Raw genomic sequence first — 25,435 nt, 5'->3', positions numbered from 1 at the left:
GCTTTCATTATCAGATGCCCCAGAAACTCTCTATTTAGCATAGAATGTACAGACACACAGGGGACCAGTCTGGAAGTCCTCCCCTGGTCCCAGTGGCTTGAACCTTCAACTCATTTGAAGCAGAAAGTCAGATTTACTGAGCTCGCATTCCACAGATTTCTAGAAACACTCCGGGAAAACTCAGAAGCTCTGCAGATCTGCTCTGGCCACCTCTTGTCCCCTGCACTGTTCCTCTGGCCCCACACTGCTTCTCAAGTCTTCTTCTGGGCCACTGTCAGCAGTCTGTCCCTACACCCTGAGGAACAGCTCATCTCAGGCCTCTGCTCTCTTCTGGTCCTGTGTTGTATGGGTTGGGACCCGGACTCTGCTCACAGATTCCCACAGTGAGAGTAACCCGAATTCAGGAATAAGGGAGAATTATGTACAACGTTAGACCTGTGGACACACCTGGAACCCTTGACTCAAGCCAAGCCCATCTTCAGGGAATCTCCATAGGCTACCTCATGACTATCTCCCAGTCCATCCCCATCATCTCAAAGGCCCAATTTCCTTCCTTGCAGCAAGAGGACCATCAATCATGTCTGTCGACCCTCCCACACACAAAAGGCCCCAGACAGAGATGGTCACTTGAACCTCACCATGGCCAGAGGCCTGCCTGTCGACTCCTGATTTCCTGTTCCTTCTCTCCCAGTGGTTGATATGGAAAAATCCATTCGCTTAGTGAAACTTCCCCTTCCCCCCATACACACAGAGTGTGTTCCTAAAAACATAACTGTCCAATCTCAGCACATTCTGGATCGTTGACCCGCGAGTCAGCAAATGGTCTAGTCGGTGCAGAACCGAGCTAATCCTAATCCGCATCTCAATCTAGTGTCTGGGTCCTCTCCAGCATGGAATTGAAAAAGGGAACAAGAAATCTGACAGAACGAAGGTGATATCAGTGGGGACCCAGAGGATGGGACGGATGTAAGAGTTGTGAAGGAGGTGGAGGCTAGGGGCTGACCTGGTTGTCAAGAGAGGGTGTTCAGGGCACTGTCTGGGATCCTGGGTGAATTGTGGCACCAACTAGCTGAAGTAGGGAGTCCAGGACAGGTGGCAGATGAGCACAGATGAGAGTTTTCTTTGGGACATGTTGAGTCTGAGGTGATTGGGGGGATCCAGTGGAGACGGGCAGGAAGCTGCTCCCTGTATCGTCTAGGAGGGATTGGCATTCCAGGATTCTGGGATGTGGTCCTGGCACGGGGAAGGAATCACATCACATCGCGTTCTAGAAGGTTCCTGCCTTCGCTTTCCCACTCCTCTTTGGGGGATACACAAATTCTTCTCTTTGTCTCATTCCTGTGGTTTCCTCCTCTCCTCTGACACTTTGACACACCTGCTGGCTGAGATTCATGGCCCGAGGGTCTCCCCTCCCTGAATGGGCTTGTCAGGCTCTTTTCCCAAGAGGAGCTCGTCTCCCAGTTTTGCCCGGCCACAGTGTCCTGCAACTGGGCTAACAGTGAATTCACTGGTGGTTGTTATTTGGAATCTCAGGATTTTCTGGCTGAACCACCACCCTGTTAGACCTGATTATTAAAAGTATTAAAACTGTGGGATAGATTCTAGAGTTTGGGGAGCTTTTTATTTTTTTTTTTAATGTCTATAAAATAGGTCTTCTGGATGAATCAGACACCCGACGCTACATTTCCAGTTTAAGGAATGAGCCCCGAGTTTATTTTTCAGTACTGTTGAAGGCATATTTCTGTGTTTGGTCAATCCCACCAAGCTCATAATGGCTCTTGTTAGCCCATCCCCTTCCCACCCTCCCCGAACTCATTGTACTCTGAGAATCTAGAGCTTTCTGATGGATCTTTTAATACATAGAGCAGTCCTGGGGCTTGAGCTCTCTGGCCAGGATCTGTCCTACCTCAGCTACTCTGCTGAATACCAGTCACTGGGCAAATGCTTGTCTTTGTTTACCCTGATCCTCTGGTTCAGTGGCTGCCTCTGCGGTCCATTATGTAGGGCAGACAAGCTGCTGTTTCGGCAGTGAACCCACTGGGCCTCCCGACACTGTGCCTAATTGTATTCCCTGTTCTCTGCTACCAGATGCAGTAAATTACATTTCCTCCCAGCTCCCCGACCTGCCAATGCTCTGTTCACGAACAGCAAAACCATCACCTGGGCAGGACGGGACTAGCAGAGGAGCTGGTAAGTCCTGGGGAGCTATTTGGTTTTGATGCCGGGACTGGCCAAGGGGCCTGCATTTCTCTAAGCTTTAATAACAAGGGATGCCCAGATAACCTTCCAGAGAGGACCCTGTCCTCAGCCAAACCTCAGACACAGAAATTGCAGTGGCCACAGAGTGTAGGTGCTAGGCCCTGATGAGTAATTAAGGACGGAATAGAAAGGACTACTGAGAAAATTATAGGGTGTTTCCCCCCTACTTTAGTGGGGTCTCTCTCTCTCTCACGTTTATGGTCTTTATATCTCTCCTTATTCTCAAAGTTAATCTGTGCTCTTCCTCTGGGGGTTTTTATTTTCCATACTGGAAATGTACAAGAGCCAAGGAGCTATGATGGAAGCTGGGGGAAAATTACTTTCAAAGTGTATGAGTATGTTGCCAAATCTTTTGGGAATCAAGGTGCTTGTATATTATAAATATATATTCCAAGTGTTCCCATTTCTGGAATTATTTCTGAGCTACTGTGGTATATTTGGGGAAGGGGACTAACAATTTAAAGAATATGTTTCTTGCTAATGTTTTTCACAATGGTGGATTTTTAAAAAAAACATACCTTTACAAGTATAAAGTCTATAGAGAGCTGTGTTTTGCTCTGTTCGATACAAATGTGCCTCAGAAATCAGAACTGGCTGGGCGTGAAGAATCAGTCTCTAAACCAGTCGTTTCACAATCCACACAGAAATGCACTGGGGGCCAGGGGCTCAGATGAAAAAAATGAATGGCCTAGGTGGCACAGTTAAGAACAATGTAGGTGAATTCAAATCCAATTTATGTTTTACATAATCTAGGTAAGTTTATGTATAAAATAAATCACATAATGACACTTTTCATGGAACAAAATAATCATGGGCTTTTAAGCCAGAAGAAATCATTTATATAGGCCAAACAGAATGTTTTGTGAAGCAAATAGTCCCTCCTTCTTTTAATGAAACATACCCTAAAATGGCAAATAAGTGGTGACATGGTTGACGTGTGCACTGATTCAGTAGCTACTGGGTATCTCTGTAAACACCTTAGCATGTCACTTTTACAACTGACTCACAGAATTCTAGAACTGGTGTTGTCTGGTCGGACCCTGGCCAGGTTCATGTGTCCCTGGACCGAGAAAGCAGTTCTCAGAGCCTGCAGGTGTGTAGCCAAGAAATCATTGTCAGAGGCTTAAGCCGTAAGCTCTCACGTGCTCCAAGAGCATTTCTGAAGTCAACTAGAGTGATGGCTGTTCAACAGTCACACACCTTACCTTCTGCCAGTATTAGAGACTTGGGTGCTGATCATTCGCAATAAGTGTGGATAAAGAGCTTCCAGGCCCTCTCTACAACATGCTCCTGGACCTTACAGGATGTGAGATACGATCCAACCAACAGACCTATGGATCAGCTCTGGGAGAGGAGAGGGACAATATGATGACTCACTTTTAAGGGGTCTAGAAAGGGTTTGGGCAGCATCGATAGTCAACAAGTGTGACATGTAAGAGTAAGTAAGGTGTTAATGCAGTTGGAGCTCCGGCTGTGTGGGAATACGTGTGCCATCGCAGCTTAGCCTCCTTCAAGTTGAAGGTGCGCCAGAAAAGTAATGATCCAATGGCAAATGCATTTTCAGAAAAGAATTATGTGATCAGGGTCTTCAAAAATAAGTGTAAGTGTACTTCTGTTTATTACCAAAGAACTCATTTGCATAGATGTATCTAACTGTGGAAATATACACATGCAGAATTGTGGAAGGAATCGCATGTGGTGTGGCTAACTCCTTTGTCTAGACTCTTTTCGGAATGGAGTGTCCAGATTCATTATCAGTTATGGCCAACAGACCATGGCTGGCATACCAAATAACGGCACTCGCCCCCAGAATCCTTTCCCCTAGACATGACCCATCTCACTTTATGAACATTCTTTTGGAAATTTGCACAATCTCAGGGCCATTTTATTTTTAAGTTCTCAATTTTTTTAAAGATTGTATTTGTTTATTTGAAAGAGGGAGTGGGGAGAGGAGCAGAGGGAGAGGGACAAGCAGACTCCATGCTGAGCATGGTGCCTGATGAAGAGCTCCAGGCCAGGACCCTGAGATCATGACCCAAGATGAAGTCAAGAGTCAGACGCTCAACCAACTGAGCCACCCATGCATTCCTTGGGCCCATTGTCACTTGTCATTACTCAGCATTATGACAAATCTTCTGGTCATTTGGAGTTTGGAAGGTTTAGGCTTCTATATAAATGGGAATTTATTTAGCATCATTGCTTTTAGAATTAGGAAGCATCTATTGCAATCAAACATGAGGCCAGGCTTTAGCAGCCCTGCAAATGGATCCCCAGACCACAGTCATATACCTCTGTGATTGGAGTTTGTGTCCCTCCAGGAGCCCCACTCTGTCTAATTGTACTGACCATTAGGAAGTCCTTCCTCTGATGTCTGCCTCCATCTTCCACCCATCAGTCCTTATCCTGCTCCCTGGAGCCACTTGGAACAAACCTTGAGTTGATTTCCCTTTAACTATTTGAAAATGACTATCATTTCTGGCCTTTCCCAGATCCTCAGTCTGCATCCCCTTAGCACCCACAGCACCCAGTCTCTTTGGCTGTCCCAAAATTAATAAAATGGCTTGGAGATACCCTCTGCTATCCTTTCCCCTCCCAACTAAACCCTCCCCACTTTGCCTCTTGTCCCTCAGACGTGCAGTGCATGGACCTGCCCCATGCACTCTGGCTTAGGCTGATCTCCCCCCCCGCCCCGAGAGCAGGGCGAGAATCCGCAGACCATGGGACTCACTCTGCTGGTGCTGTGGTCTCTCAGCTTCAGGTTCAACCTCTGCTCAGCCTCATTCCCTTGATCCAGTGTAGTCATTGTTCCAGAATCATTTCCACTGAAACATGTAGCGGTTTTCTCTAATTGTGCACACACTGCTTTCCCTGCTCAGAGAAACTACAAAATTCCTTATTTCTTAATTTCAAAAGGTAAAAGTAAGAATGAGCTATGTACCTTTCTGCCCTTTGTATATTTGATGTGACTGTTGAATTTCTTCTTGTTAGATTGTCCCTTGTAAGTGTCAGGGCCCCATGGGGTCACTTAAGAGCATCTGTGAAAGGTGGGGAGGGGAATGGTATAAAGGGATTTGGTAGTCAGGGCTCAGCTGTTCTGTCCCATTTCAGACACAGCAGCTCCTCTGTCCTTGGGTTTATATATTGTATTTCTGCCTCAGATTTCCATCTGAATAAAGGTTTTCACAGTTTTGAAAATAGAAAACCTTTCTTCTCTAGTGCTGGGATTTTTATAGCTATTGATTTTAGCACCTCAAAGCCTTGCTTTTCTTCTCAATTTAGTATCACCTGAGATCTGAAAACAAGCTTCCATTATTTTTCTTCATTTCATTGATGAAAACATGGCACAGTTAGAACCAAAGTCAGAGGCCTGTGACACACTGTTGGGGTCTCCTGGCCCTTGAGAACCCTAAATAGGCACCTATGGGACATGCTCATTTAATAAGTAACAAGTTCTGGCAACTGTCTTGACTACCCAGGCACATGTTTCTGTCTCGTCCACAGGAATGTAAGGGACTTTGTGATGATCCAGATGATCTTAATCTCTGGCTTTGCTTAAATTGCCTGAAGAACTTGAACAGAAAGAAAATGAAATTCATCTCTATACCTTCCGCCTGATGAACCCTTCCTGGGTCTTGGTGGTCTCCACTCTTTGAAAATGAACTTTAGAATTTAGCCAGCCACGATGGCAAGCTACTTCTACATAATTTATGTAATTCCTTCCTTCTTCTTTGTTTAAATCAAAAGAACTCCAGGTGTCGGCTTCTAGCACCTTTCCTGGCATCTAAGATTCTTGAGACAAATTTATCAATAAGGGAACTGATTCCTGGGTCCAAAGCACTGAGATCATTTATGTCTCTCAGTGCTTCATTATTTTTTGAGCTTCTCCACTCATCTGGGCTTCACTTCCCTCTTAGCAATATTCTTTGGCACTCTCGGACTGAAAACTGTCCTTCTTGAGCAAGAAAGTGGAAGCAAAATCAGATATGGGAAATTGGCTTGTGCTCTTCTCAGCCATGATGTCACACCTTTCCAGACTTATTTCTGTCAGTACTAAGGTGTCCTGGGAAAGCAATCATTCCAAGAAACTTGTGATGACTTGTTTTAAAGGTAGAGATTGTCTAACTGCTGGGATGAGAGAAAAAATCCACTCTGAATTAATTTCCTCGCTTGCATTGTTTTTTTTTTTTTTTTCCATCACAGCAGCCAAGTTTGTACTTCCATCCCCCAGAGAAGGTATGAGCATATATGTATATGCATAGTCATGTGCCCAAAGGGAAATGACCACATGTATGTATGTTCACTGAATAAGCTAAGTGTGTGCATTGTTTCTCCTCCACATTCCAGGTGTGATGTCAGCTACTGGGTGTTCAGTATATTGCGGGGGTCTAATGACAGTGGGCTGTGTCATATTTTATTTTACATGTGGACCTTCAGGCTTATACCTCCTCCCACTGATCCCAGTGAGTCAGAGCAAGTGAGCTGCTAGGAGCTGGAGTCGAGGGACCTAACATGATTGAATTTTCTGTCCTCATGGAACACAGTGTCTTGTTTGGTCTGCTCTTGGCTTGATTCTGAAATGGAATCATGTGGTTGGTCGCCCCACCCCTCCCTTGGGTCATATGCTCTTGTTTCCTCTTCCCTAGGCTCCATAGTGCCTGTATAGCTACCTTCTCCTTACCAAAGCTGAAGGAGCAGGGAACACGAGAGTACCTAGAACTGTTGGCATAAGCTTGCATTGAAATCAAGCATTCTCTGTGGCTCAGACCCATGTCTCTGGGCTGTTCAGTGTGCCAGTAGGTTCACCTGCTGCCCCCACCCTGGTTTTTAGGCAAGTACCTATCACAGGAGCCTCCCCTCTGAACCACACCTGGCTGTTTTCAGAACCAAGAGCCTAGGATTAACAATCCGAATTAGACTGCCTCTGTTTCTTTAAGGCTCTCCTTATTTACCAGAGGGTAGGGTGGAGCAAGGACCTAGTAAACCAAACCCAGAGGCCTGGCGTCAAAGCTCCAGTTGCATCATTCATTCCTATCCGTTGCAGAAACTCACCACTATGGGTTTTATTCTTCCTTGACAGTCATGAACATCTACTCCCCCATCTAGGTTCTTGGAAAGCATAGCAAAAATGCTTTATCCATTCCAACCTTATTGTCATGTATGTCGTGTTAGGAGATCAGTAATTAAATATATCATTTTGTAAAAACCTACTTTCAGATTTCAGTTCTCCTGTCATTGAGACTTCCATCAGACCATCTCCATTCTCTCTTCTCTGGCTCCAGAATCTTTCTCAATGGAGGAAATACTCATACTTTCCTGGAAAGTATGAGTATTTCATACTTTCCAATGTATGTATTTCATACTTTCCAATTTCATACTTTCTCAATGGAGGAAACTCTCATACTTTCCTGTATGTCCATGTGGCTCTCAAAATCTCTTCCAGGGGCTCCCCCAGAAAACCCCCTCTCCTCAGAAACAGCCCTTCCTGACTTGTTTTCAGTAAGCTGAGCACGGACCCCTCATCTCTACACAGATTGTAGTGTATCCCATGTGGCGAGGGAAAGCTTAAGGGAAGAGAATGGAAGAGAAGGGAGTATATTTTGTGGTTAGACATGAGAGCATGACCTAAGTGAGAGGCCTTTGGTAAACGGTGTGCATGCATCAAAAATAAAATGTTAATTTCAAAATGTAAGTCTCGTTTCTGTACTGGTTCACATTCACCCTGCTTCACATTTGAAATATTATCGGCTGAGAGCTGGAGCAAAATAAAAATGCTTGTTTATAAACAGCATATTTAAGATAAATGCTCACACTTCCTGTATGGCTTTCTGAATGTCTGGTAACATTCTTGTATGTGTATCCATGGAGTCTAAATGCTGCTTTCATGTTAAGCAAGAGCTTCTCAAAGTGTTCACCTTGGTACCTCTTCCTAGAGAGGAAAGTGGATGCAGACAAATCATGGGAGGCCAGATCCTGACGAAATCTGCTAAAAATCTGTTTCCTTTGAAGACTTGTTTTACCTGGGGGGGGGAAGGTAATCTGGATGGATGTGGTATTTTATGGCATAATGTATTCAGGCTTATCTTATTGGCAAAATGTCTTAACGATGTTCTACTCCCATATTCTAGAAATATTGAAAGAACAGTGTACAACATGTAAATACAAATACTAATATGTCACCCTGATGAAAACATGACCCATGTGGTTCAGTCCCAGAGCCATGTCACATTTAACAAAATACGGTTTAAAATCACACACACAGGGACGCCTGGGTGGCTCAGTTGGTTAAGCAGCTGCCTTCGGCTCGGGTCATGATCCCAGCGTCCTGGGATCGAGTCCCACATCGGGCTCCCTGCTTGGCGGTGAGTCTGCTCCTCCCTCTGCCTCTGCCTGCCATTCTGTCTGCCTGTGCTCGCTCTCTCCCCCCGCCCCCTCTCTCTGATTAAAAAAAAAAAAAAAAAAAATCACACACACAGAAACAAAAACAAACAAACAAAAAAAACCACAACATTAAAAAAGGAATTCTGTTCCTTACTGTTTTTCCTGAAGGATATTATAAGGACTCCAATTCATATCCCCACCCAGAAGCATTTCTCACTTGTCCTTTTCTTTATTCCCCATATCTCCACTACCACCACAAAAATGTACCCTCTTTTTCCACATCCCATGTAGCTTTTACCCCCTCTCCTACTGAACGCCTTGCTTCTCCGCTCTTTTTTGTGTGCATCTACTCAGGTGTTCTAGCATAGAACTCCTCCTCAACCCCCTTTCTGTCTCGTCTCTGATTCTGGAAACAGGCAAAGACAAAATGAAGGTTGGGGGTTAGGATGGTGGAGAGAGGAAGAGTGGACCAACAATGACAGCGTTCTCATTGGTGGGCAGAAGAAGAAGGACATCTCCAAAGAGTCCCATGCTAATCATTTGTACCCGATCACATATGGATCTAAAAATAGACATGTTTTGTTCCATAGTCTGTATTGAGAACAGATCAGTGTGTCATTTTGTTCACATATTACTAGATGCTTGGGGAATAATTAGATATTGTACCTATAACTGGCAATCATTAGCATCATCCTTATTTATAAGTATGTCCCATGAGTGTTTTAATAGTGATAGGACATAATATTTTAACCCCCAAACTGTGCTTTTTAATGTAAGTGTCATATTTAAAGAACAAACCTTGGAGTCCACACAAATTTTAAATGCTTAGTCTGTTTCTCTGGTGACACACTTGGTGGGAAATCAGGAAATAACCGAGACAAATATTTCTCTTGACGTCACCATCCTTGTGTGAGCCCATGTACTTCCATGACAAATATCGGTTGGCCTCTCACTGTGTCACTGAAGGAAACTCAAGATCTTTGTGCTGAATAAGTGAAACTTTCAAAACGGACATAAGGAAAATCAAGCATTGGATCTGGCTTCACAATCTGTTTAGTTAAGTCTTAACTGTGAACGGACTGTATCTTATTACCCAACAGATGAAATAGTATCATGGCTGTTTCTCTAACCAGTTCAAACATTAATTACTGTGTGTACCTTTTCATTGGTATCATGTTATACAAAGTCTTTGTGACTAGATAGTAGACTTTTCAATTAGTAGTATTTATTTCACCGGTATTTGTAGATCAGGTACCATGTAGACAGAAGGCTCTAAGGTAGGTGCTGGTGGGTAGGGGAATGGTAGAAAGACGTCGGGCAGAAAACTCACCTTTAGGGATCCTAAAAATCCAGGGAGCTAATAAAACATTTCCACAAATGATTATACCCCTGAGTGGAAAGTGTTAAGTGACTTCAGAGAGGTTTGGAAGTGTTCAGAGAGCTTAAGAAGAGAGAGAAGTCCTGGAGATGGAAGGACCAAAGAAACCTTCTGAAAGTGGGGAGGCAGCTGGCTGGCTGGCCATCGCATCGATGGATAGGTCCTATTTGGATGGATAGAAACTCTGAAAGGAAAGCCAGTTCATGAGAGGAGAATCTTAAAAGCAGGAAAAGTTTAGGTGTGGGGTGGTGTTATTTGATTACGCTAAAAAGGGAGGGGAGTTGAAATGATCATTTGGATCTTCTTAACACCCTTGGGGAACATGTAGTTATTCAAAAAGAGGTAGGGACTCAAAGGCAATCATAACCCGAGATGCCCCCACAGGAAAGGCAGGTCAAGTAGGGAAGGATGCTGAGTTCTGGGAATAGAGCAAAGTTTGCTATGGTTGGAGCAGACTGTGGGATGGGAGGGGCTGAGAGACAAGGCTAGAAAAGAAGTTGCAGACAAATTCCCAAGGGAATGATATGCCAAGCTAAGAAGTTTGGCGTTTGTCCTATATAGATGCAGGAACCCACAGAGCATTTGTGAAGAAGGTGTTGTGGGCTGGATGGAGCACAGGTTAGTGGAGCCAGTAGACTTTTTTTTATAAGTGGCCTGATTGTAAATATTTTAGACATTGTGGACCACATATAGTCTCTGTCATCTATTCTTTGTTTTTTTTTTCTTTTTTCCTTTTCTCTTTCTTAAATTTCCCTCCTTCTTTTTTTCCTTCCTTCCTTCCTTCCTCCCTCCCTCCCTCCAATTTCCTTTTTATAGTATTTTCAAAACAAGTTTTGGGCTACCTTTGCCCCCTGCTCTGAGAAGGGGCAGGTGGAAGTGGGCAAAGCTGTTGTGCGGAGAGCAGAGGGGGGCCTGGCCTGAGGCAGGGGCAGTAGAAGAGTCGTGAGGAGATGCAAGGGGAGAGGTCCGAAGTGGAATTAGTGGCTCACAACAGTTTGGCTGTGGATGAAATTAGGAAGAAAAGGACAAATCAGGTGTGATTCTGAGGCTTCTCACTCGAGAGACTATGTGGTACTGGTATTATTGAAAACCAAGAAGACTAGGGGGGAGTCTTTAGAGAAGGTGAGTTTGGTGTTGAAGTTGCGGAGTTTGAGGTAACCCATGGGTCATCTAAGGAAAGTGTGCCTGGGGCCATTTGGCTTCCTGGGACCAACACTCGCTTGGTGTCCTAGCATCCAGAATGCGTGCCTCGCAGGGAGCCTCAGAAGTAACAGATTGGAGAAGCTGGAGTGTCACACAAGACTACAGAACAGGAGAGAGCAGGTCTTTAGGAAGCCCAGATTGGTGGCAAGATTTGGGATAAGTTGGAGAGGGCTAGAGTGGACGGAGGGAGCTGGGAGGAAGCCCTTACTGTAACCTAGGGAAGAGGAAATAGTGTCTCAGATTGAGTAGTGGCTGTGGAAGAGAGAGAAGGTGACTGAGGAGAAAGATGGTATGGGGCAGAATCACGAGGATTTGGTGCTGTGCGCATGGCCAAAGCAAGAAGCCTTTTGTGATCATTGTCCTCCAATTCCAGTTGCCATGGGATGCTGCTACCTCCGTCTTGTTCTTTTTCTGGTCCTTGTTTCAGAAACGCAGCTCAGTGATTGAAGTAGTCTCAGAGCATATAACTTGACTGGTTTGTAGCTTCAGTTCCTGTAGACAGCCTAGTTCAAAGCACAGTGGAGGATAGCCATGCCCCACCAGCAAAATCTTTTGCATATTCTCCATTCACAGTAAAAGGAGATGCAGAAAACAAAAACAAAAACAACCGCTTGGTGAAAAAGTTAAAAAAAAAAGATTTAAGATTTTGGAATTACAATGCTTCTTAACCAGGACCTTTAAAATTGTCTATAAGCCTCGGGTAAGCTGTCAATCAAAATAAACTTGCATGTGTGCCAGCCTCCCAGAAATTCATTACAAGGGATGTACATGGTCGCTTGTGGTCTTACGTTAGCAGATCTTCCTTAGAAGTGTAAGTGCCAGTGAGATGTGGCAACTCTGTACATCTGGCTTCCCGGTGCAGTAAGCTGCTGTGTGCAAACACATTTATAACCACCTTTGTCCACACTGTGCACTCATTCTAACACTCAAGATGCTTGGCAGTTAGACTAGAAAGGGCACAAAGCCCTTTTTTTGGTGTCTGTTTGGCAATTAACCATTCACTGGCTTTTTTTGTTGTAACATGCACTTCCTTTCTCTTGTTTTCATTCAAGCTGTGTACGCCATGGAAATTAATGTGGAGAAAGACAAACAAACAGGAGAGACCAAGATTCTCTCTGCATCCACCATTGGCCCAGAGGGGGTCCATCAGAGAGGAGTCAAAGTCTATGATGATGGTACCAAAGTAGTGTATGAGGTGCACTCGGGAGGCACTGTGGTAGAAAATGGAGTGCACACGTTAAGCTCAAAGGATGTAGAAGCACTTATTCAGAAGGCGGGACAATCAAGCTTCAGAGGAGGGCACGTGTCAGAAAGAACTGTGATCGCAGATGGGAGCCTTGGCCACCCGAAGGAGCCCATGCTCTGCAAGGAAGCCAAGTTAGAAATGGTACATAAGTCTAGGAAGGATCATTCTTCTGGGACCCCAGGGCAGCAGCCCCCAGCCCCCAGCACAGAAGGGCCCGAGGCCAACTTGGATCAGCCAGTCACCATGATTTTCATGGGCTACCAGAATATTGAAGACGAAGAGGAGACGAAGAAGGTGCTAGGCTATGACGAAACCATCAAGGCGGAGTTGGTCCTCATTGATGAAGACGATGAGAAGTCATTGAGGGAGAAGACCGTGACGGACGTGTCCACCATCGATGGGAACGCAGCCGAGCTTGTGTCCGGGAGGCCGATCTCAGACACCACAGAGCCCTCATCCCCAGAAGGGAAAGAAGAGAGCCTGGCCACAGAGCCAGCCCCAGGTACCCAAAAGAAAAAGCGCTGTCAATGCTGTGTTGTCATGTGACCACTTCTTTCTTCCCTTTTCTTCCGGGCAGCCTCTGGGCTCTCCACCACTTCCGTAGACCTCACTGTACTGCTAACGGCAATACTGTCAGCTGGAAGCAAACACCTGCCTTGCCTTGCAGTTGGATTGCTTGGGTCTCTCTTATTTTTGTCCCCCTTTCATTTTTCTCCAGTTTCCTCACCTGAGAGACAACGTGCATGTGTGTGCTTCATTCTTTCCAAGAACTTACTTTTCCTCTAAACCTTTCCTTGTGTCTTCAAGAGTGAATCAATTTCTTACTGCTCGATTGGAATGGACTCTCCACATCAGCCAGTTCTATAGTAGCCTTAACTCACTTGACTGGAATCGAACCCGTGGCCCTGGGGGTTTCCTGTTGTAGCGTGTTCCTATAATGTAGTCACACATCACCACGTCGCTGACTTCCCACTTGCCTCCCTTGCTGTGGATCTTTGCTTTTATATCGTGTGTGGCAAAATGCTGTGGGCTCTAGCTGGTTGCCAGCGTGGCCAAAAGTGGACCTTATACTTAGTCTGTTCAATCTAGGGTGATGCTTTTTGCTGCCTTACATAAGCTTCCAGATTACAGTATTGTGCATCTATGACTTTCCATCTGTTAAAACTGAAATGACGTTGATGTAAAAGAAAAGGAACCCAGTGCTTGTCGCAGCTGAAATGTAGGGACTGATTCCATAACCCGCCCATCAGCAGCCGTCTCTTTCTGTGGCTTACCTGATGGACCCTTTATATACGAAGCACCATTTTTAATTTTCTAAGGACATGAAACAAACATTGTTTTGAGCATTCGTAGTAATCTCTAAACTTAGGCATATCCATGAGCCTTGCTTCTATTCTCTCAGAAAAAAAAAATGTAAATTTTTATATTGTTTTCTTTTTCACGGATATTTTCTGATCATGTTAATCTATTTTCAACGAAGGGATCATTTTGAGGAGTATCTCTGCAGTGACCATATTTCTAGAACAGTCTTTTTGACCAACTGTGGTTGCTGCCAAGCTTCCATTTCATTGTGGATGGACGGTGCTGGAACTGAATTTACCTGTTCATCTCCCCTTCCCACTTGATTACAGAGCCTTACTTCTGGACTCTTTTCTTTCTGTCCCATGAGAAAGAGAATGTTTCCCATAATGTCACCATGCAGGTTGATCCACCCTTCAAAATCAGCTTGAAAATGTAAAAAATGTGTAAGAAAGACATGTCTTCTCCACGTTAAGTCCTTAAACTCATTCCACAAGTACCGGCTGAGTGGCACATAGCGGAGCTTCTTAAGGCATGTTTCTTAAACTTCTGGAGATTTCAGAACATCAGAGAATAGTTTTTTGGTTGTTGTTGTTTTTTTTTAATCTAGAACACAATGAACAATTTAAATAAATTCTTAGCATTCTCCCAAAGCAAACAGCCAGGTGTGTAGTAAAACCAAAGGGAAGCAATAGAGTAAAAAAATAATACAGTAATAAAATAAAGATGTAACATTTTAACTGGTTTTAATAACAGAGATCTCTTAACCTGAAGTTATTTGCCCAGATGCTCATAGCACTGTTGCAAATCATTCACAAAATATATCTATGTTCCATGGAACATAGTTTTAAAAAACATAAAATAAGTCATGCTCCCTCAAGTCGAACCTCTGTAGAAAGCAGACAAGAAAAAAAAAATAAGATAGTCTTGAGAGAATTTCTTTATGGAATCAACTAAATTTGTCCTAAACATAGTTTTCTCAGTGCTAAATCTAACTGTTACTATTTTAAGTTTCGTGGCTTGAACTTATATTCCAAATGGAAAGGGGGAAAATGACATTTTTATTGCGAAAAGTTCATTTCTCTCAAATAATTATATTTCAGTGAGCACAAAGTAAGTCATTTTATCACCAACGGGTAAGCAGAAAAAGTCAAGAAGGGACAAATAAAGGAGCTAAATTTTGCTCCTAAAATGATTCCATCAATGGCTTCCTTTTGAATAGTGGAGGGGGTTCCCTCTAAATGATCTCAGGTTCACCAAAGCAGCTACAGTTGAATTAGGCTGCTGTCTTATCTCGGAATAACATCTGGTTTTGCTGCCTAGAAATCTCCCCACTCGGCTTCACACTCCTCAGTCAATGGTCATTTAGGCTTCCTTTAAATGTTGAAGAGAACGACATGCCAGATAAACTTATTCACGTAGAAAATGAAAAAAGTTTCAGTGTTTGGACAATCTATTATTTTAATAATTTATTTAATAAAGAAACAATCTAAAAGTTTACCATAACTTACCTTTTTTTACTCACTTAGGGGTTAATATTATTCAATAGGAGTTTTTAAAAGCACAGTTAGTGAGTGGAATGGTAGAATGTAGAACCCTTGAGCTTGCTGTTTGATAACCAGAATCAGTCTGGTTCGAGGACAGAGAATTCCCAGAAATGTTCTACCCATCCTGCCGTAGTGAGCTAGTTCTTCATGAAGAAAATGATCTGCCCCTTTCACAGCAGCCCTACACAAGAGATCTGAAAGACCAATGATAATCTGCACTTTCATTCATCAGTTATTATTATAGGAATTAACAAATTATATGAAGTAGAAGTCTCTTTATAATTTTACTATTAAATCTTATTATTAGAGCCTTTAAAGTAAGACATGTTACCTTTTGTAAAATGATATGTGGCCATAGGAAGTGGTTTGTTTGAATATGGCATTTATGTGCTTATTTTTCATCCTTTTCTTATCAAAATAGAGGATTTAGGCTCAGCCAGTACTTTTATGGGATGAGACCTATAATCTCACCTACAGCATCAAGTAACTACATAATGAACATATCCTCAGTGTCCTGATTGAGAACGTTCTGCCTTCCCTGCCATCATTCTCTCTGTAAAAACTTTATTATGTGTGGTATCACACCCTCCAAAAATACAGGGTACTGGCTTCCATAATCTGACAAATTAAAGAACCAGTAATGAAGCTGCAAGACCATAGTCTTTTTGAGCCAATGGTTCGTTGGGTTGTCTTCTAAAACTAAATAATCAGTTCCCCCCTTAAACGGAAAGAGAAAGAGGGAAAGGAGGGATATTTCATTTCTTAGAAATAGATTTTCAGTGGCATTGAATTAAAGATCTTTTAATGGTTAAAATGGTAAAGTTTAACGTACATATTCTTACAAATCTCAATGACTTGTATATCCTTGCCTTTGTTTTCTTTGATGTGCAATAGGACAGACTAAGGGGAATTTTTTTTTTTTTTTTTTTTTTTTACCTTGTACCTCTTTTGCCCTTAATTCTATTAATTACTTTTATAAGCAAAGTGAGTTGCCTCTAAAAGTGATTTGACAGTGTCCAGGGACATCACTAATACTAGGACCAGAGAGGGTGAGGAGAGAGGGCATTCCCTTCTGGCCAAACCCAACGCATGGTTTCCTTCAGCCTCCTGAACAAAGACTTTCAGGAAACTTAGATTTGACTCCTTTCTGAATTGCAATTATACATGTATCAGCTTTAAATTCCCATCAACTCCATTTTACTTCCTGGTCATAAATGTGTTTGTTCCTTCATACAAGTAGAATGCTTTATTTCGGTTAGGGTCAAGTTTTTTATAAAAGGGGGGAAAACATCAAGATGCAGGAACCTCTCTGGAGCAAAACATTCAGGCCAAGTGCGAAATAGGCTCCTGTCTCTTCGCCTCCTGCAGAACTTCATTTCAAGGGACCACTGAACACCCTTGAAATGAACACTTATTTCCTGCCATTGAACCAGGGTTGCGAAAGCAGAGGGAGGGAATATGGTGACAGAGGCAAAACTCGAACCACTAAACCAGCTCTTCCTTTTTACAAAGCACCCTGTCGATTTAAAACACAGGCGAACACAAAATATTCACAGAGGACTTTTTGTTGTTGTTCTTGCTGAAGATCTAGAAGCTCAGATCTCCCTTTGTCAATGGACTCACTGTGGAGTTCAGCTCACCAAAGGGCCCCTTCCTTGTGGGGATAGTCTCATCTCCCAAAGGGTTACTTTGTTTACAGTAAACACCCCTCCAAGGCAAGCAGTTTTAAGTTGTATTTTTGCAACATGCACCTTCAGTCATTGGAACCACAAAGAAGGTTTGAAACCTCATAAATATGCAATCTTTTAGAAGCTCCTCAGTTTACTTTGTATCAAGGTATATAGAACTCCACTGATGAGGATAGAACCAGCAAATATCCTTTGTCCTGCTGGACGGTACAACCCAGCAGGTAAATGGAGTGACGGTGGTATATATCACAAACCAGCTCCAAGAAACCAGCAAGATGAGCTCTTTGACTCTAGCTGCCAGCGGTCATTGTATAGCCTTCTTCTGGTCTTTTCAGGAATACTGGCCTGCATTTTCTAGGGACAAAGAAAAGCCAGGCTTTCGTGATCATAGGAGCACAATGCAATTATGTGTCTGTATTTTCATAGTTTCAGTGAACTCTAGGATAAAATTCTCATTTAAAAAAAAAAAAAAAACCAAAATACTTATTATTTGAATGTAGAAAAAAATAAAATAAAACTTACATCCTGAAAGGTTTCAAAAGGGCAATTTCCCTGGGGATCCCTAGACCAGCCTCGCCCATCCCCCTTCATTTTTATATGACTTAAATAGGCCTCTGCTTCCCCTCTCCACTCAGTCTAACCTAAGGTCAGAACCATATCACAAAACCTTGCTTTCAACTTGAAAATATAAGATGTAATTTTGGGGATCGCAGGTTTTCTGCATCAAAGATCTGGACCGCCTTAACTTTTGTAAAAAACAAACAAAACAAAAAAACAAACCAGTTTTTCAAGGCTCTCTTTTACTAAGCAGGGAAACCAAAATGTTTCCTGAAAATTAATGACTTTTTTATATTTTGTGACTATTTTCTAAGTTTCTATAGGTTGAGGTGTAAATGGTCATCTTCTCCCCGTAATGCCTCTTCCTGGTCAGCGGGGTGGGGAGCGGGGCCTCTTTTTTGCAAGTCACTGCATTTTTATCAAAAGAAAAGTATATTTCATGAACCATAAATAAATAAAAAAAAAAGTCCCTAGACTTCAGGCAGTCCTTCTGGAGTGAAAGAACAAAAATACAGAAAGAAAAGAATTACAGGGTGGCTTTCCTTTTATTTTCCTATGGTTAATGTACTGTATGGTATGTATGTTTACAGAATGTATCTGCCTTGTGATGTGAACAAATGAATGACAAAAACAGAGTTCTGATGTGCCATTTTAAAGTTTGCCTTAGCATTGCTGTTTATGTTTTTCTTTTCTGTCCTTTAAAAAAAAAAAATGCAGGTTGTATTCCAAAGCTGTATTAACACAACATTCTCTTCCCCGCCCCTACCCAGCCCTCTTCAGAGCTGTGAATTCCATCACAGGAGCCTTGAGGCAGAACCTTGCTGGTCAGACCCAGAGGGAATACAGTGGACATTGCCTGGACATTGTCTATGTCCATCTAGCAACCAAGCATGTTCCTATGTTCTCATCTGGGTCTGAATGTCACGCTCTGACACTCCTGGGCAGGCCATAGACAGCATAAGATCTTCTGCAGTCCTTACAGTGAGGGGATGGGGACTTACTTGTGGACCCCCTCTCTGGGTCTGGGAGCATATTTTTAAGCACAAGTAGCATAGCTTGTGAAAGCAAGAGAGATGGACTCAAATGGTGTGATTGAGCCATAACTGAGAGGTGTGCCCATTCATAAGATGAGTACCATAGGGCTGGGAGTAAGGAGTGGCCATTAGAAATGGAATATTTTACATTTATGTATTTTTTTAAGGAATGATATTTTTATAATGAAATCTATATGCATTATGAAGCTTGAGTTTGAAAACAATTTTGATTGAGTTATTTCTCCATTCCGTTAAGGTAACTTTCTGGTGACTTCAGCACAAGCCCAGACCTTGAGAGGCATGATCAAAGGTCCTGTGGCCTGCCCATGTGCCTCCACTGCATGAAATCCAATGTTTCCAAACAGACCTATATTGTAAGATCAAGCTTTCTATGCCTGTCATTAGATAAACCATGTCTTGATAGCTTGATAGCTCTCTGGGCTACATCTTTAATGATAAATAATGATGTTTTGAAAGGGGATAGCCATTTTAAGTGTAAGGCAACTCTAGCAATGATCAAAGTCCAAATATTTCACATATTTAAGGACTGATCCCTGTGTTGGAGATTAAGGGACCACTCACTATGGTACATTTAAATTATATGGATAAAATGGTGGGTCAGAAGCCTCTGGCCATAAACCAACAATATAAAACTTAGGAGGTATAATTGGCCTTGTAAATACCAAAGGTGCTGCACCACATTTTCAGAGTTAAGAAGACACAGGAAAGAATTGTCTTTATCTATCCACTAATGAGATTCTGAATTTTTAGAGTTCCTGGATCCTCCCCCTCCACCAATTTTCTGCCAAGCTCCCAAGTTCCCATTACAATCAAACTCAGTTTCCTAAAGATCTTCACCCACACCTGTTCCTCTGAGGGACAGAACAGCGTAAGCCTCGGAGTCTGCTTACCACCCCTATTAGACTCTCTTCCCAGACAGTATCCTTGCCCCAGACGGGCCCTTTTTCTATGACCTTAAAAGACCAAGAGCCTTTTCCAACAAGGCAAGGTCAGAAGCATTCTCTCCAACTGAAGAAAAAGAACCCCTCCGGGTCCCATGCAAATCATTTCGATTCTGTCATCACTAGAATCCCTCCAACAGGCCCAATTCAAGCCCAGCTATGAACGCCAGTGTCATGGAGACAGCTCTCAAAATGCAGGAGCTATGCAACTGCCTGAAGGTGCTAAGGGAGAGCGGTTTGGCTCTCTTCTCTTATCACACGGGAGCCTCACAGTGTTGAGCTGAGGCGGACGGGGAGGCGTCCAGGTCCTTGATTTTGCAGTCAGTCTTTAGAGACAGAGAAACCACCAGGTGATGTCTGATCCGAGCTGTTCTGGTGCAGCTTTAACACCAATTCCGTGATATCCTATTCTCGCAAGCAGAAAGAGTCCTGTCCTTTGCGGGGTTCTGGAACATTCTCTCCTCCTCTCAAGCTCCTGACATAGTAAAGTTAAAAAATCACACAGGGGTTCCAGAAAATGTTGTGTCTGATGCAGCTTTTCAGTGAATGTAGGTTGTTGATGGAATTTTCAGCTTTAGCAGTTCACTCGGGGTGAGTGACATCTCTGTAAATATTTCCATTTCTGTGGTTGGTTGGGGGGTGGGGTGGGAGCCTGTCGTGCTGACTCTGAATTAGACTTGCTGGGCTAGCTGCTGTACTTTGTAACCTGAAGTGTACTTTGACTGTTCTCTTTCCTTCGGATGAAAAACAAAACAAAAACCGACTTCAGAAATAACACTGCCAGCGACAGCCCAGGGCTGTACTTGTAGCTTCTCTCTGTTCCTCTGTACAGTATTAATAGACAATAAACTGCCTTTTCACTGCATCTACCTCTGAGTGTCTGTGCCCCGATTCTTTCCCACCCCCCACCTGCCACGGGTGCATTTCAGGCCAGACTGCCTCGAGCGGCGCTCGCTAATGCGAAACCCTAATCCAGTGCCTTTCAAACTGGAGTGTGCCTCAGAATCACGTGGGGGGACCTGCCAAGAAGGGGGAAGCTCGGTCCCACCTCTGGAACTCCCATTCAGGTTCCTGGGTGGGACCTGCTCACCTGCCTTGCTAATCATGTCTCCAGGTGATTCTGATACATGGGGTTCCTGGCCCGACGGTGGGGTAGGGGGGCCCCGCAGAGGGCATCCCTGTGGCCTGCCTGTTCCAGCTGGTTTCCACACTAACTAATCCGCTTTCCCAGCACCTTCTCTCTCTCACCTGCTCTTGCACATCTGTCTCCACACCTGTCGTCTTTGTTCTTGTTCCTTGCAAACCCCTAGCTGTGGCATCGACCGTGATCCCCTGGGTCCAACTTGGGCTGTCCCTCAGGCAGTACGCATTCAAGCACTGTTGTCTTAGAAACAGGAGCACCTGAAGACACATGGGAATTTGGTTATTCTTCTTTACTGCTGTATCCTCTCTATCCAGAATAGGCTCAAGAAACTTTTTCTGGAAATGGCCAGATACTAAGTATTTTGACTTTGCAGGCCAGATGATTTGTGTCATAGCTGCTCAGCTCTGCCAGAAGGTAGCCAAGCACTGCACATAAATGAATGAGTATGGCTAGGTTCCAATAAACCTAATGTATTAAAAAAAAAAAAAAAAGACAGTAGACTAGATGACTGGATTTGGCCCTCAGGCTTGTAGTGTGCCAATCCTTGGCCTCCAAGGGAGCCTGGCTCATAGCAGGTACCCAAGAAAAAAATGAAAAGGTATTATATTAAAGAACAGACAAAGGGCAGATGTGATACCACCTGTAGAACTGTCATAGAAATTTGTTTTCTTTGAGGATATGGAGTAAGAGAAATCAGTCGGGGGGCTCTCATCTGTTTGGGTTCCGTAGTGGATTTTTTTTTTTCATGTCTTTATGCATGGACATTATCTTGCAAGTTCGAAGCATGAATGGTGCCTTGTAGACAGCTCAAAGTGCCAAGCTGAAATGAAAAACTCTCAACCAACAGAGAGTTGAGGAAGTATTAGGACATCTTACCCTTGTCGGCAGCACTGGGGATACTGGAACCGGGTGGTCCCTAAGTATCTCAAGCATTTGATCCAAATGTCTGTGGAACTACATTTGGTCTGAGCTGTCCTATGCCGTGAACTCAGGGATTTCTTTATATTACCTCTCCGTTCACTGAAATACTCTTTAGTGTGTGCACATGTGGGGAACTGCAATGGCACGTTACACATCCCATAAGCCAGGGCACACTAACAGTGACACACCAGGAGCTGTGTGTTTCTATCCACGGCCAGTGTCGTTGTGGAGTTGAAGGAAATGATATGAACACAAAGCAGTTGGTAAGCGAGAAGTAGATAACAAATGTTATCGTACATGTGATGGGAAAGTGTTTGTCCCGCTACTGAAGGGTTCCCCTTTCCCAGATGTAAAAAGTACAGGCTGTTCCAGTATGTTTCAGAACCAGCAGAAAAATAGAAGCCACTTTTCCCTTCTTTGGGGTTGGGACTACTTTTGTATTACATGGAACCAAATGAAATTGATATTTTGGAGGTCAGTAGGGCTGAATGTTGACAGTTCCATAGACTTTAAACTGATCATTCTATTCCAGGGATCATTTTCCATCAGAGAGGGCAAAATATGACCAGAACTCCAAATACAGCAGGAGGAATTTAGATAAGAAAGTAAGAACTTCGAAAGGAACATGGTTCAGCAAGACTAATGCAGAAATAGGCATTTCCCTTGGGTGTGTAGGATTTCCTATGATCTTACATCGACCCGATGAGGTAGACATTGCTATTGTTCTCCTTTATACTTGAGGAAACTGAGTTACTAAGATAGTAAACACTTCGCCCAACCTAGCAGGGCTACAAATTGGGGTGGGGGTATGAGCGGGAGGGACAAGTTTCAAGCCCAGCTCTAACTTACTTCTACACAGAGGTCTCTATGTCATGAAAGTGATGTGAGGTTACAGCTAAGGTTGGACATAGGAAAGATGTGGAGGATGGAGCCATGGATGCAAATAAAAAAGCCCCACAAAATGGCACCAGTTCCTTTTTGCACCTCTTCCTACTCAGGCAAACGCTCTGTAATATCACTGCCCTCTGCAGGCTGGGAGGAGTCTCTGCAGGCTTCCATCCCAGAAGAAAAGCAGAGGGTGAAATCGCCCGCTGTTCTCTTCTCTGTTCATTACTGCTTGACTGTTTTTGCGTCCCCATTTAGGAAAAGGATTAACAAAATTTCCCAGACAACTCTGTAAATTCTAAGAGTGCTGTGTCCATCTCCAAGTAAGCGAAGGTAATTTTGTTGTTGATGATGGTGATAGGATTGCTATTACAATTATTAAATCACCCGTGTCGCAAACAGCGAAGAGGAACCGTGCTGGCGTTAGGCACCTGCCTTTGGATCTAGGCTGGGTCACCCATCCGCAGCACCACTATCTCCCCAGCACCCCAGCTCCTCTCCTGCTTTTCTTACGTGGTATCAAATCCTCTGCTTATGGACAACGCACAAAAGCAAAGATGTGCTATTTAGGGGCTCAGGCTACCAGATCTGAAAGAGATCATCAAGTACAGAAATCACAAGATAGCTATCCATAGACTGAATATGGTCTACAGCTATATAAATTTTGCCTGCATAGTGCTTTCAAACAGTTTTTAATTCATTGCCAAAAATATTAAGAGAATTCTCATTTTGAAAGTATGGATTTTCAGCTTCTCTGGATTTTAGAGCCTCTTTTTTTTTTTTAATGTTTCAAAGCTATTATTTATTCTGTTCAAGTTTCCACTATACAGTAGACATTCTTCTACTCTTGCTTACACAGTAAATAAGTATACACCAGCCCCGTGGCTCAGGCTTGCAAGTCTTCCCTGGAGAAGGGTGTCAGGTCGTTTAAACTCAGGGTGTCTTTCTCTGATGCCTCCTCCTGGAAGCACTGGAAGGCACCAGGCTCCAAGCTGTGTGGGTGTGCAAAGAGCTCCATACACGGAGCCCCATGCCTTGGTGTTGGACAGCCCTACTCTCTGGAAGGCCACAGAGTGGTGTCCAACTACTTAGGGCAAAATCAAGCCCGTGGGAAAGAATCACACAAACCGAAGCAAGATGTCCCAGGTTACTCAGGCTCCAGCTCCCAGGGTAGGACTGAAGGCCAGTGCCAAGAGGACCAAAGGGTGGCTTGGGCATCCCTGAGAAACTTGGTCCAGAGGGCTTAAGTCTAGGAGACTCTGGTAAGATTGGGGTTGGGGGTGGCGGGAAGGTCAGGGAGGAAAAGCATGTTAAAAGGGAATAAATTAAAGGTTAGAGAAGCAGCGAGGATAAGAGGCTTGTGCTCTCCTTCGATTGTTTTCCCAGCTAACAATTGCCTGGAGCTGATGGGCGCGGCTGCCCCCATTAGAGGATCCATGCTCTCATTCACCATCATCACCACTGCTTCCTATTACCTCAATCCTGGTCAGCTTCCTTTCTTTATGTCACCTGTCTGGCCCCTGTTGACATCCTTAATCTACCATAATCCACTCATTTTATGGTTGGGTCAAATGAGTCCCAGGTGGGAGGTGAGACTTATCCTTTGCAAGGTAACAGCTGAGCCAGAGCTCGGGATGATCTCCTGAACTCTTTTGCAAGCACAAGAGTTTGTACTGTGTTCAGATTTGGCTCTGATAGAAGCATTTAAAAATTTGAACAGGCTCTGGGCAGGTAAACCAACCTCAGTAGTTGGTGCTTTTGCTTTTTGACAGGGGAACCCACTTACTTGTATTATGATGGACAAGGCTGGTGAGTTCATTTACAACTCAAGAGAAAAAAAAGTCCTTTTCCTACAACAATGGATAGTATATGGATTATCCTACTCTGTCTTCCTTAGGTTAAATGAAAACGTAATGTTTGAAGAACATTGTGGTATCATACGCTTTTTGGTATAAAGTTTCATTCCCGGAAAAAATAAACAAAACTTTGTAATCAACAGTTGAATAGTACTGGGAGCTTCACATCTCTTCTTAGGGAGAATATGAGGCAAATCCTACACGTCCTTAAATTTAAATGTGGTCTTCTCTCCTCTCCTAATTCATGATCTTTAGTCATGTTCCTGAGGTTATATGGTCAAGGACTAGAAATGTTCTCTAATGTTTACTCCCTTATCTTATTAAGAAAAGCAATCAGTAAGAAGTTTGACAATTCAGAGAACAGAGGAAATGGGGGGACCTTCCCTCCCTTGGCTTGTCATCAAAAATTAGTGTGATCTAGTGTTTTCTTTTCTTTTTTAAATCTTAACTGGAGGCTAATCACATTTAAGATGATAATTGTATTTCCTCGCTTTCTTTTCATTCCCAAATCACTGAGAATTAAAAATATGAGCAGTGGACCTACTCTTTCAGGTCAGGGTTGTGGGTCAGCCTGGAGGGGAACTTTGAAATGAGATGATGTCCAGGGCTGGTGTGATGTGTCCCGTCCATACTGTCAGTATACGCAGTCTCCAATCCCATGTCTTAAAGAGTGGTTTCAAACCAGAGTCCATAAACAGGTTCGCTTGTTTCCTCTTTACCTGAATTCTACCCAAATCCTAGCTACACTCAGAGACTCCGTGTGAGATTCCATCACATACCTTAAACTCGGTTTTTCCTAAACTTTGACTTCGGGACGCCGCGTTAGTTATTTTTATCCTGTATGTATATCACCTGTGGACCATTATTTGTTTTTTTTTTTACCCACGTCTTTGACTTAAATAGACTTAAAATGTAGCTTTGTAGCCCTGCCTTAAATAGGTAGCACATACCATAAAAAGTAACTGTCTAAGAGCGCCCAACTAGGTCAAGCAGAATAGCATGCGACTCTTGATCTTGAGGTCGTGAGTTCGAGGCCCACACTGGGTGTAGAGATTACTAAAAAAAAAAAAAAAAAAA

The 25,435-nt window shown here is 43.4% G+C and overlaps 1 protein-coding gene across 8 annotated transcripts in view; it reads left to right on the top strand.

The window, feature by feature from the left end:
• The window catches only part of PALM2AKAP2 (PALM2 and AKAP2 fusion), a 481,551-nt gene that overhangs the window by 277,118 nt on the left and 178,998 nt on the right, over positions 1-25,435 (top strand). For 4 of the 8 annotated variants that reach the window (XM_032306714.1, XM_032306709.1, XM_032306711.1 and 1 more), the window contains 2 exons: positions 2,089-2,190; positions 12,271-12,966. The exons of 1 other annotated variant lie outside the window; for it this stretch is intronic. In XM_032306714.1, coding sequence (XP_032162605.1) covers positions 2,089-2,190; positions 12,271-12,966 — 798 coding nt within the window. Of the gene's footprint in view, positions 1-2,088; positions 2,191-12,270; positions 18,012-25,435 lie in introns of those variants that run through there. 3 more of the 8 variants (XM_032306712.1, XM_032306721.1, XM_032306713.1) reach the window with 3 other exon arrangements.

This window comes from Mustela erminea, chromosome 12, assembly GCF_009829155.1.
Source record: "Mustela erminea isolate mMusErm1 chromosome 12, mMusErm1.Pri, whole genome shotgun sequence".
NCBI lineage: Eukaryota > Metazoa > Chordata > Mammalia > Carnivora > Mustelidae > Mustela > Mustela erminea.
The sequence above is the reverse complement of the archived record's forward strand: the minus strand, read 5'-3'. Positions and strand labels throughout refer to the sequence as shown.